The sequence below is a fragment of the Cygnus olor genome, chromosome 25 (genome assembly GCF_009769625.2).
Source record: "Cygnus olor isolate bCygOlo1 chromosome 25, bCygOlo1.pri.v2, whole genome shotgun sequence".
NCBI lineage: Eukaryota > Metazoa > Chordata > Aves > Anseriformes > Anatidae > Cygnus > Cygnus olor.
In genome coordinates this window covers 4,545,375-4,558,690 of record NC_049193.1, presented here as the reverse complement: position 1 = coordinate 4,558,690, position 13,316 = coordinate 4,545,375, and the positions used below count along the sequence as shown (strand labels likewise).

General features: G+C 50.5%; 1 protein-coding gene and 1 pseudogene across 1 annotated transcript; one reads left to right on the top strand and one right to left on the bottom strand.

The window, feature by feature from the left end:
* Nucleotides 1–4,311: 4,311 nt before the first annotated feature.
* Nucleotides 4,312–10,866, top strand: LOC121059459. Its single transcript, XM_040536332.1, has 4 exons — nt 4,312–4,366; nt 5,000–5,240; nt 6,371–6,435; nt 7,099–10,866. Exons 1-4 carry the CDS (start codon nt 4,312–4,314, stop codon nt 7,401–7,403), a joined length of 666 nt encoding a protein of 221 aa, XP_040392266.1. The 3' UTR covers nt 7,404–10,866.
* Nucleotides 9,449–11,995, bottom strand: LOC121059547 (annotated as a pseudogene).
* Between the last annotated feature and the right edge of the window lie 1,321 nt (nt 11,996–13,316).

The following is a 13,316-nucleotide window of genomic DNA, read 5'->3' as shown; positions in this document are numbered from 1 at the left end:
TGTGCATCACTTATTTCGTACACATTATTACTATTAATACTATTATTATTATTATTGTTGTTATTCTTTTCCCTGTCTTAATAAACTGTCTTTATCTCAACTCACAGACTTCACTTTCCCGTTTCTCTCCCCCATCCCGGAGAGGGAGGGGGGAGGGTGAGCGAACGGCTGTGTGGTGTTTGACTGCCAGCCGGGATAAACCACAACAGTCCATTTGGCGCCCAACGTGGGGCTCGAAGGGTTGAGATATCGACAGATTTGACCAGAGTGTGTTAAACTAAAATTGGTATAAGTATTCGACCTGCTTAATAGTTGCTAGTCACAATGTTGATTGCCTTAATCTCAAGTCTGCTGTGCCTGTTTCCCAAATTGAGTTTTATAGCAAGTTACTTTCTGTATGTGCTCCCTGTCGTGCTGTTTATCCTTTCCGGGCCCTGGTTTAAGATTGTTATGGTACTGTGTGGTGTAACGATGGCTTATGAAATGATGAGATATCTGGTCATGACTCTAACCTGGTATTTGTACTCAGCACTGTCGTCGACTCTATACTTCGGAAACCATGTCTCAGAAACTATTAGCAATTACACCTATTGCCTTTTTTCATCAGGGAGTCAATCTGTGGAGGGGACAGGGGAAGATATTTTTTCCTACCTGTTCACTCTCCCTTCCTCCTTCACCACCCTCTTATCCCCCGAGCTAGTTATGGTAGCTCTCCAAGATGTTGAATATCCTTGGGATACTCAGACCAGCATGTTCTTGTTGTTATGTCTCCTGAATGCGCTTCAGGTTTTGTTTAAGGTTAAACAACTACTTAGGAATCTCATCCGGAGATCTGTCTTGAGGCGGGATATTTGCGAGTGGCAGGGAGTGTGGGAGGATATGGGCAGGTTTCTAGGGCAGTGGGCACCTCCAGTGTTTTGGACATTCACCCCCGAACAACTGCAAAATCCTAAAAAACTGGTAGAATGCTTGAAAAAAAGGTGTCATGACTGGCAGTTCCAAAGTGACACAAATCACTGTGGCGTGCTGGGGTCTGGCTTGTGCCTATCGAGCTGCAATTGATGCTACTATCAACCTAGTGACAGACCCTGCGGCCGTTCCAGTCCCGGCTCCTGCAGCCATTCCAGCTCCAGCTCCCGCAGCTGTTCCAGCTCCCACAGCCGTCCCGGCTCCAGCTCCCGCAGCCGTCCCGGCTCCAGCTCCCGCAGCCGTTCCAGCTCCCACAGCTGTTCCAGCTCCCGCAGCCGTCCCGGCTCCAGCTCCCGCAGCCGTTCCAGCTCCCGCAGCCGTTCCCACTCCTGTGGCTGGGTCAGAGAAACGAACTGTAGCAGTGCAAGTTGCCCCTGCAGAGGGTACTCCAACCCCTGTGGCAGACCCTGTGGCTGGGTCGGAGAAACGAACTGTAGCAGTGCAAGTTGCCCCTGTAGAAAAGGTGAAAAAATGGTATAGAGACTCAGATCATTTAGAACGCAGAAAGTCTTCTGCTAAGTCTGGGTGTGGAGAAGACGAGGCTGGGCAATCAAGTGTGCAGGAGGATGAAGATGAGGATGAGGATGTCAGAAAATCAACAGTAACTACCCGAACCCTATACCAGCGTGAGCTATGAGATGTGCGAAAAGATTTTGGTCGCTGTATAGGTGAACAGCTTGTCACCTGGCTGCTCCGGTGCTGGGACACTGGAGCCAATGGTGTGGAATTAGAGGGCAGGGAAGCCAAGCGGTTGGGATCCCTTGCTAGAGATGCAAGCATTGACAAAGCATCGGAGATGGAAAGCTGCTGTATGGAGTCCTACACGACGAGTTGCAGAAGCTGCTGAGGGAGAAGGTGAATCGAGTCAGTTTGCAGAAGTGAAAGCCGTTCAGCTGGCCTTAGATATTGCTGAACGAGAAAAGTGGCCAGTTCTCTATCTCTATAGTGATTCATGGATGGTAGCAAATGCCCTGTGGGGGTGGCTACAGCAATGGAAGCGGAACAACTGGGAACGCCGGGGCAAACCCATCTGGGCTGCTGCATTGTGGCAAGATATTGCTGCCCGGGTAGAGAACCTGGCTGTAAAGGTATGCCATGTAGATGCTCATGTGCCCAAGAATCGGGCTACTGAAGAACATCAAAACAACCAGCAGGTGGATCAGGCTGCTAAGATTGAAGTGGCTCAGGTGGACCTGGACTGGCAACATAAAGGTGAATTATTTATAGCCCGATGGGCCCATGACACCTCAGGCCATCAAGGTAGAGATGCAACATACAGATGGGCTCGTGACCAAGGGGTGGACCTGACCATGGACACTATAGCACAGGTTATTCATGATTGTGAAACATGTGCTGCAATTAAACAAACCAAATGGTCAAAGCCTCTCTGGTATGGAGGACGATGGCTGAAATACAAATATGGAGAGGCCTGGCAGATTGATTACATCACACTCCCCCAAACCCGCAACGGCAAGCGCCACGTACTTACAATGGTGGAAGCAACCACCGGATGGCTGGAAACATATCCTGTGCCCCATGCCACCGCCCGGAACACTATCCTGGGCCTTGAAAAGCAAGTCCTATGGCAACATGGCACCCCAGAAAGAATTGAGTCAGACAATGGGACTCATTTCCGAAACAACCTTATAGACACTTGGGCCAAAGAACATGGTATTGAATGGGTGTATCACATCCCTTATCATGCGCCAGCCTCCGGGAAAGTTGAACGATACAATGGACTGTTAAAGACTACACTGAAAGCAATGGGTGCTGGGACATTCAAAAATTGGGAAACACATTTGGCAAAGGCCACCTGGTTAGTCAATACTAGAGGATCTGCCAACCGAGCTGGACCTGCCCAATCAAACCTGTTACGCACTGTAGAAGGGGATAAAGTTCCTATAGTGCACGTAAGAAACATGCTGGGTAAGACAGTCTGGGCTACTCCTGCCTCAGGAAAAGGCAAGCCCATTCGTGGGACTGCTTTTGCTCAGGGACCTGGATGCACTTGGTGGGTAATGCAAAAGAATGGGGAGGTCCGGTGTGTACCTCAAGGGGACCTAATACTGGGTGAGAATAACCCATGAGTTGAATTATAGTATGTTAATTATCATATAACACTGTATGTCATTGCTACCAAGGTTGCTATATATAATAGATGAAAATGGTGATTAATTAGAAGGTATTGGAAAGAGTGTAACCTGAGCATGACATAAATGGTATGGAATAAGGGGTGGATATCTGTCCTGGTTTCAGTTAGGACAGAGTTAATTTTCCTCCTAGTAGCTGGCAGGGTGCTATGTTTTGGATTAGAATGAGAAGAGCGCTGATAACATGCTGATGTTTTAATTGTTGTAGAGCAGTGCTTACACCAAGCCAAGGACTTTTCAGCCTCTCTCTGTCCTGCTAGCGAGCAGGCTAGGGATGCAGCAGGAGCTGGGAGGGGACAGACCCAGGACAGCTGACCCAAACTGGCCAAAGGGGTATTCCATACCATCTGACGTCATGCTGAACAATATATAGGGGTGGCTAGCCGGGGTGGAGGAGGGGGCCGGCTGCTCGGGGATAGGCTGGGCATCGGTCAACGGCTGGTGAGCAATTGCATTGTGCATCACTTATTTCGTACACATTATTACTATTAATACTATTATTATTATTATTGTTGTTATTCTTTTCCCTGTCTTAATAAACTGTCTTTATCTCAACTCACAGACTTCACTTTCCCGTTTCTCTCCCCCATCCCGGAGAGGGAGGGGGGAGGGTGAGCGAACGGCTGTGTGGTGTTTGACTGCCAGCCGGGATAAACCACAACAGTTACCCGGTGTACTATGAGCCAATCCACACACAAGGTCAAGAGGTTGTTTATTTCAGAATAGTGCAAGTCTGGGTACCTGGTGGTTTCCCACAAACCTGGCAGCCCTTAAGACTTTCCGTTCAGCTTTCATAAAACCCCTTCTCGATACATTTGCATGTTTGTACATTCCCCACCCCTCCAAATGGTTACATGATTAGCACAGTGCTGCCATGACAGAATCATTCTGCGCATCCTCAGAGAGCAAGGGTCCCTTGTTGGGCCGGAGTCTCCCAGCACAGGGGCGTGATTTTTCCTCTTGTACTTAGGATAGTACTCGGTGAGTTCACACTAGAATACTCGTAATCTTTGTTTTTCAGCTGTCTATTCATATTGCGTTGCTAGGTGATATATTCAAGAGCCAAATGGAGCCGAACTCTCCTTGAACAAGTAAAAGAACACAAGGCAATGTACACAGTCTGGAACATGAAAAATTTGAACTAGAAATTGTGACTTTTGTTGCTTTTCTTGAGGGTGGATTGTGAATGTAGATGGATGCCAGCAAGAGTGGCCTTCCAGTACTGATTAAAATACCATTAGTTGGAGGTAACACAAGAAAGAAAAAGGGAATAGCATAGGCAAAGTTTTTTTCTGATGCTGGGAACCCTGAGTTATGGAGCTGTACTGGGACTGCCTGGGACAGAATTAACGTTCCCCACAGCAGCCCCTAGAGTGCTGTGCTCTGCACTTGGAGCTAGAACTCCACTGCCATCACACCAATGTTTGGGCAATTATGGAGCAGTGCTGGCACAGAATCGAGATTCTCTCCAAGCCCCATAGAGTCAGGAAGTGGGGCGATGTGCAAGAGGAGGGAGGAGACATCGCCAGGGCAGCTGACCTAAACCAACCAAGGGGATATTCCATACCATGTGATGTCACACTCAGCAATTAAAGTTGGGAAAGGGGAAGGAAAGGGGGGAGCTCTCATTATGAAGACATCTGTCCTCCCAAACGACCGCTATGAGTATTGAGGCCCTGCTTCCCAGGAGATGGCCAAACATCACTTTTTGAGGGGAAGTAGAGAATAATTTTCTTTTCTCTCTGTGCTTCCGTGCGGCCCTTGCTTATTTTTCTCTCTTACTTTTCCCTTATATCAAATTTCTTTCTTCTCCCCTTCTTCTTCTGAGCAGGGGGATTGAGAGAGAAAGGTTGCGGTGGAGTTCACCAAAGGAACATAAGACAGACCACTTGTCAGGGCAAGGCACACACTGCAGATCCTGCTCCTGCTGAGATTCACTGGCATTCTTATCTTTGGAGATTTTCTGGGATTTTGTGTGATTCTTCTTAGAAATGGACAACTCTGTTCATCAAACAACACGTTGCTTCACTCCTACAGACTCGCCACATGCTCACTGCCATGTGCCAAAGGATGTGGACAGCAGAGCGCTGGGCAGCACAGCAGAGCTCTGTGGCTCCTCAGGTGAGCTCCATGTGGATCCCAAACTTCTCCATGAACAATCTCCTTCTGTATCGGGCCACCACAGGCAGTGAAGTGGATTCACTGCTTCGTGCAGTAAATTTTTTTGGAGAGAGGGAGAAAGTTCACACTGCCTGGGTGGTATGAAAGGAACAGTTGGGGTCTGCAGGGCTTGGAGTATCATTCCTTTGGGTGTCTGAGAGCTCCACGTTTGAGGTGTGCTGAGGGAGGTATGGGGGAAGACAACACAACTAGCCAGGTGCTGTCAAGCCAGTCAAGGTGTTAGGGGTGGTGATAGAGGGGGCCCAAGCATCAGGGAAGCAGAGACTGCCAGGGATGTGGCCGTTGGTGGGTGCCCCCTGTGGCCCATCGGTGTTAGTGCATGTGACCCACTGAACCCACATCCTTTTCCTGCTGACTCCCCACCCTTTACCCTATGGAACAGTTGGTCCTTGTCCCCTCTGGGGTTGTGGCATCCCACACCCCGCTGGAGCCCCATTCCTCTTGCAAAAGCTACGTTATCCCGCCAGAACAGGACACAGCCAGAAACCCTGGGCTGCTGCGTAGCATGGTTCCTCCCTTCTTTCTGGGGATGTGGGAGAGAAATCGAGGTGTCTTCTCCTCACGCAGGAACTAGGAACATCCTCATGGAGCAGAGGACCCCAGGGTAAAAAGAACAAGCTCAGTGGGGAAGACTGCCCTGACATCAGCCATGGCCAAGCAGTGCGTGTGCAGAAGAGAAGGCAGTTGTAGCTGGGGAGGTGAGGACCCCTCTGGGAGAGGAGACGAGAGCAGCCCCTCCCCATGATGTAGCCCCCAGAGTTCCCAGGACCCCTGTGACAATCCTCAATGGTTGCTCCTGCTGGAGGAGGGAGAAACCCCAGGGAGCATTTTGGGCACAGTCAGACCAGAACATTTCTCGTCACTGAATCTCCCCTTGTTCCCCCAGCAGAGTCATTTCCGGCAGCTCTGTTCTTTCGGGGCTGGGAGGTGCTTTTCTGACTCTCTCTCCCGCAGCAAACAGGAGGGTCGGTCTCAGCATGCACCACGGGTATCTCGTCCTCACTGCCTTCCTGGGGCAACTGCTGGGTAAGTGCTGGCTTTTAATCAAGACATAAATCTTCTTTCCCCAGGAAGCCCTCATCAGCCTTACCAGGTTTATATGGGGACCAACTCTTGAATCACAGGGAAAATGTTGGTAAGTGTTGGCTCCCATTTCTGGTTCTTGGACTGGTTCTCTCAAGATGCTGTTATTCTTTGAAATTTGGAAATAGGAGATGCAAAAGAGATCTCTCCTGCTTCTCTTGTCCTTTCATTTCATCTCTTTTCTGCCTCTCTCTTCTGGTCCACCAGAGAAGATTTCGTCAGTCTCTGCAGTCCCTCATTTCTCCCTTTCCTATACAAACAGCCAGATTGTGTCCAGGTGGATACAGGGAGATTAAAGCTCTCCTCCCATGGACATTACCAGGGTGTCCAGTCTGTCTTCTGCCTGATGTGTTCCTGCCATGGTCTCCAATGTCCTCCTGCTTGCCAGCACAGCCCGGGCTCCCTCTTGCCACCGCTCACCTCAGCCTTGTTTATATTGGTGGGACTTAGAGGCCCCTGAGATGACAGGGATGAGGAAGCAGGTTGAACCTTTTCCCAGTAGCTGCATGGGCGCCTCAACCTGCTGGGGGATGCTGGATCCACTCTGGCCAGAGAGCTCTGAGCTCTGTCCCCAAACCACCTTGCTGTGCCCCGGCCTCAGAACCTTTCAGCCCAGTAAAGGACAGGGAGACTTATCTCCCACAGGTCTGAATTCACTCCTCTTTGGCTGCCTGGAGATTTCCCCACAGAGTTACTGACCTTCTTTTTCTTCCAGAAACCATGGGACAGGTGTCTGTCACCCAGCAAGAAGGACAAGTCACCGTGGAGCAGGGAAACACCTTCCAGACCAATTGCACATACCAGAGCTCCGGCTTTAATGGTTTGTTCTGGTACCAGCAGAAGAAGGGACAAGCCCCTCAGCTGATTTCTTCTCAAGCAGGAAAGGGCACCAAGCAGAAGGACCGTTTCACCACGGAGCTGAACACTGACGAGAAACACAGTGTTCTGCGGCTGAAGGAAGTTGAGCTCTCTGACAGCGCCTTGTACCTCTGTGCTGTGAGTGACACCCTGGTGCAGTGAGCTACCCTGGCTGAGCAACAACCCCGGATGGGGAGGGGATGTGTCTCTGCAAGGAAGAGCTCTGGGATGGGGCCCTCAGCTCTCCCCTGGCTGCACTGCTTCCCCTGTTCACTCCAAGATCTGACAGCCAGATCCTCTTTCTCAAACAGGCTGGTGTCTGTGGCTGTGCAGAGATGGCTGACCCTGACTGGCTGACCTGGACCGCAGGGCTCTACTTTCCTCTCTTCCCGGTCTGACAGAATAGGGCAGAGCCTGCTGGGAAATAAGACTCCCCTAGGGGCTGGCTCTCAGCTCCTCAGGCCCAGGGTGAGTAAATTCCTGCCAGCCCATGATAAAACAGCTTGCTTCAAGCCCTGGCCAGCCAAGCCCAGAGACCCCTAGAAGTAGTTCTGACAGAGATTTGCAGGGTTCTTCTCTCTCTTCAGTGAGTCAGTCAATAAACTGGATTTGCATCCCAGCCACCAGGTTTTCTCCAGACCTTCAGCCAGTTCATGTCCAAAGCCTGTGCCTAAGGGACAGAACAAATAGAGCAGCCCTTAGTGCCAAAGGCCCAAGAGCTCTCCATGTTCATCACCGTAAGCAATCAGAGCAAGAGATAAATGAAGACCTACAGCCCACTGAGTTCGTTGACGTCTCCTCAGGGGAGCTGGAGGCATGTGTGATCATCCTCAGCCCCTGCACAGGGAGCAGTGTCATAATGACCAGCTCCTGCGGCAGTGGGGCATTGCATGTCTGGGACAAGCTGGGTGTCCTGCAGGCTGCAAATGCCGAGACCTGGCAGGAGAAACGAGGCTGTGCTGATGAAGCTTCCTCCATCTCACAAAGCATGCTGAATGTGGTGTTTTGATGTCCTCAGACTTGAGGAAACTCTTTTGTCTGCTTGCAAGAGCAAGAAGCAAAGCAACCCGGAGAAAGAAAAGCTTGGCCCAGGCAGCTCCCAGCAGGGGGCAGCCATGGGCCCTCTTTCCTCTGTGCTCTCGGGGAAGGCAGCACCAGGCTCAGCCTTGTCTCAGCAGGGGTCTGATCTACCCCCGGGATCATTGCCCCAAGGATTCTCTGGACACATTGAACACCTCTGCAGGAACAATGCCTTCCCTCCTGTTCTTGTCTGGGAACATGGCTGGAGCTGATCTAACAGCTGTTAAATTCCAGGTTGAGAATCGGAATGATGCAATTAATATTGGAATAAAAATGTTCCATCAAGGAAAACATTTAAAACTTCTTTCTCATCATGTTCTTCTGAGCTTTCCGTGAACCTGTTCAGAAAAAGCTGAACTGGGAAATGTAGAGAATAAAAATACTTCTTAAATTTCATTTATTTTTTGTTTCTTTTGCAACATTCTGAAGCTTAATTTCTCTTCACTTTGATTGAAAAAACAATCACTGGGTTGATACTGATGATAGTGTATAGCAGTGTTTCTGTTGTCTGGCTGGTATTTTTATGGGTTGGGACTTCTTTTACGCAGAAAATTACTGTACATGATACAGCCCCGTGGGACACGAAGAAATCTTTCACTAGCAATGAAAAAAAAAAACAATTTCTTTTCAAAGATGAAATAAAAAATAAAAATAAAACATTAATATTTCTAATGAAAGACAGTAATTTGTAGCTCACTTCCAGGAGGGTCGTGAAGTGAAGAGTGGGTGGATGGATGCCTGGAGAAGGATGGACAGCTGTTTGTATGGCTGTCTCTATGGAAGTAGAGTGTGAGGGAGAGAGGGCAGATGGAGGGAAAATGAGAGATCGAGAGAGGCCATGAGAGGCAAGGATGAGGCTTTTTGTTGATGTTTTCTGCTGCTCTTATTGCAACATGAAACCTCAGTCTGACATCATCCCCTTCTGAAACCTTAGAGCCATGGCAAAGGAGAACAGGACCTTTGGGACTGAATTCATTCTTCTGAGCTTAACAGACCATCCCGGCTGGCACATCATCCTCTTTGTCATTACCTTCTCCTCATCTCTCTGAAGGCTATGGGGAATGGCCCCCCTTTGTCACTGTGGGGAGTGACCAGCCCCCGAGTAGCCCAATGCACTTTTTCCTCAGCCCGCTCACCTTCTTGGAGAACTTGTACTCCACCACCGTTGCTCCCCAAACACTGGAGACTTCCCATGTCATCAGGTGAACCATTTGTGTTTCCAGCTGCCTGGCATAGACATTTTTTTCCCCTTCTCCAGGGTATCACTGAGTTTCTCATCTTCACAATGTTGCTCTCCGATTGCCACGCACGAGACATTGCATTACACCTCAGTCATGAGAAAGAAACTCTGCTTCTTGCTCTCCTTCGGAGCATGGGTGCGGAGGGAGTACCAGGAACACCATTGTCCATTTCTGCTCAGGTGCTGGACCTCTTCTGAGCTTGGACTGTGGGGCTATAATGCTGAGCAAGATCCTTGACTATATCCGAACACTTTCCCTGTTCCCTTGTCTTTCACTCACCTGGATATCTGCACCCACAGAATGTCTTTTCTGGAGCATGGTGGGGTTGTGCCACCTATGGGGCCTCTGAGTTCCAGGGCCTGATGAAAGCTGATCCATGATTGGGGAAAAGAAAGCAAGACCAAGCAGCCATGAGGGCATGTTTGGGCATCAGTCCCTGTCCTGGGCCTGCCTTCATAAAAAAGGAGTTGGGTTCACAGGGACTGGGGGCTCCAGTGTGTGGCCTGATGTGACTGGTAGCAGTACGAACTTGGGGATCCCCTCAGCCCTACGCATCTTGGCAACAGCTGGGCCATGCCAGATGCTGTGCTGAAGGGTGATAGGGAAGCACAGGGAAGCTCTACCTGCTCTCCATGCGCAGACATGATGCCCATGTTCAGATGGTGGAAGAAAGGTGAAAGTGGAGTAGAGACAGAGGGCCATCCCCAAGACAATTAACCATTCCCAGTTTCTGCAATCCTTTGGGATCATCTTTGGCTGAGCCTCCATCCCCAGCACAGCTCCACCCAAAGCAAGAGGAACACTCTTCCCCAAGAGCTGGGGCCTCCAATGTCAACAGCACTTGTCTAGGTGGAGACGTCACAAGTCAAGGACTGGTATCCATTGGCTGTGGAAGAACTAGGCATGTCTTCCTCAGCTTCAACAGACAGTGCCTGAAAGATGAATTGCTGCAGTATGTACCACCCTCCGGTGCCTAGGGGAATGGGGCAGTGCCCTCAACCTATTCCCACTAAGGAATGGTTTTCTCTCTTGGCCATCTGTATGCAGAGGAAAAGACCACACAGGGACACACTCAGGGTTGCTGCAAATGTTTATCAAGTGTCAGGAGGGAAATGAGTTGACTCCAAGAGGAGGCCCCGAGATCGTAGCACAGCAGGAGCAGACAAAAAAAATCTGTTCAGCTTTTCCAATGGCAGACTTGCAACAGGGCATCAATCGACCTGGCCCACAAGTGGAGAGGGCTAGCAGGTCACTCCAGGCTGGTTTCTGGGGGCCTCACGGAAAGCAGAGGGCAACAAAGAAAAGAAAGAAAAAGAGTGTGTGGAAATCAGGATAGGTATACATCGGCCATGTAGTCATAGAATCCAGGCTGGCCCCTTCCTGCCTGTCTTTACAGGACAAGCCAGAGATGGTCAGGTCCTCTTAAAACAACAGCACGAGGTCTGTTCTTCTGTCCATTTTTGTCCAGCAGCATGTTCTGAGTTCCTGGGGTCCTGGTCTGGGGCACTGTCTGGCATCTTTAGCAGGGGCGGCACCTGCTGCCACAGTAGCGGCTGGTAATACAGGAGAGGTCACAGCACCCGGAGTTGATGGGGACTCCGTCACAGCTGAGGATGCTGCCAACGGCGGCGGAGGTGGAGGATCCCACAACGGTGTTCTGCGGGAAGGAGCTGAGGATGGGGCCGGGCAGGGTCACCACCACGGGAGAGGGCTCAATGACGATGGTGGAGTTCTGGCACTGCCTGACGCAGGGCTCATTGCAGCTGCTGGCCAGCGGGGTCGGGCCGCAGGGCTGGCATGGAAGGCACGGCCGGCACTGGTCGTAGCAGGACATGTCTGGGGGCAGGACGTGCACCTGGGAGAGAGGGCAGGGAGGAAGCAGAACATGGGCATGCATGAGGAACAGCCTGTCACCACACCCTGAGGGAACCAAGGCACAGGCAGTGCTGTGAGCTGGAGGCTGTGCAGGGATGTGCCAGGGCTTCTTGGCCTCATCCTGCCAGAGCCCAAAAAGAGCCACCAGAGCCTGGCTACACTCTAGGATCCAGCCCAGGAGCCATCATACTAAAGGCCCAGACTTCCTCCATGACAAACCTTCTACCCCTTGACTCTCCCACAACCAGCAGCCCCAAGATTTGGCATGGAACACAGCTGATAGCAGCTGAAAGGTCCATGGAACTGAGTCCTCCCGTGGGAGAGTGAGGGGGACAAGAAGGGGCTTCACACTCACCTTGTTCCCAAGGAGAAGAAGGCCAGAGAAGTGGATGAGAGAGCACGGAGCTCAGCTGGCTTTTATAGTGGGCCTTAGCTGCCCCATGTCCAGAGGCATCCCTTGAAGCAGGGACTACTTTCTGACAAGCTACTCGTGCATGCAAAACATCCCACCTAATGATACGGGATGTGTGTTGCCTTCCTGTGATGCTGTTTTTCATTTCCTGCTTTGTGCCCTTTCCCCAAAGAAGGCAACTTCTGAGTGGCAGGTAGGGAGGCCCAAGTATTTCCAGGCAACACCAGTCAGTGTGGGCAGAAGACTCAGCTCACGTGCTGGAAGAGTCCAGGAAAGGCAAATGAGGTCAGCTTGGGTGACTCCCTAGGGGCTCTTTGGGGCCCTTTTGGCTACAGGTGACCCAGCTCCTGCCTGTGACCCTACCCCTCCTGACACTGCCCTCAGGGAAAATCTGCTGGCCTGTTTTGCCTTCCTCCTGCTCTGACCCAGGGATATCTGTATGGGGGGAGAGGTTGTGCAGGGCCCTTTCTGGATCACAAAAGAAAGGCCCAACAGGACGTTGTCTGTTTTAGTTAGAAGGAATAAGAAGATGAATGTAGACAGAAAGTAAACCTTTCATGTGCAGGTGACCCTGCCTTCTACCAGCATCGGACAGAGCCGGGTGGGTTTTCCCAAGACACACAGTGCAGATCCTGTCCATAGAGAATTCCTTCTTCACTCCCATAACTTCATGCCTTTCAGTTATTGTTTTAAAAAATAAATAAAATCGTACACCTCCCCCTTACATGATGCAAACTTCTTTCTGTCATGACACCCACCAGTGATCAGTAGGGGCACTCCAGCACTTTCCCTTACCACTGCTACTCAGGCTAACAAATGGGATTCTCAGGCCTCAAGTGCAAGGCCCAAGAAAGCTGACGTCGTCTTGTCAAGAGCCCTGGCTCCAGTGCCTTCTGCAAGGCTCCCAGTCCACCTCCCCTCTCTACCACGTCAAACCATGTACTTTGACCAAATGCTGTCCAGAATCTTTGCTGCACGCTGTGTCACCTTCATGCACATGTTCCTCTCTTGTGGGCACTTGCCTGTACTGGGGCTGCCTGGGACACAGTTAACATTCCCCACAGCAGCCCCTAGAGTGCTGTGCTCTGCGCTTGGAGCTAGAACAGCATTGCCATCACACCAACGTTGGGGCTATAGTGGAGCAGTGCTGGCACAGCATCAGGACTCTCTCCAAGCCCCCCAAAGCCAGGAGGTAGGGGGTGGGCAAGAGGTGAGGAGGGGACATCACCAGGGCAGCTGACCTAAACCAACCAAAGGGATATTCCGTACTCGAACACTCAGCAGTAAAGATGTGAAAGGGGAAGGAAAACCAGGTGTGGGCATATTGAGTCTGTGCTTCCAAACACATGGACAAACATTACTTGCTGATGGGAAGTGGAGAAAAAATTTTTCTCAATTTGTTTCCAAATGGCCTTTGCTCTTTTTTTTTTTCTTTTTTTTTCCTTTTTCTCTTTTTTTTTTTCCTTT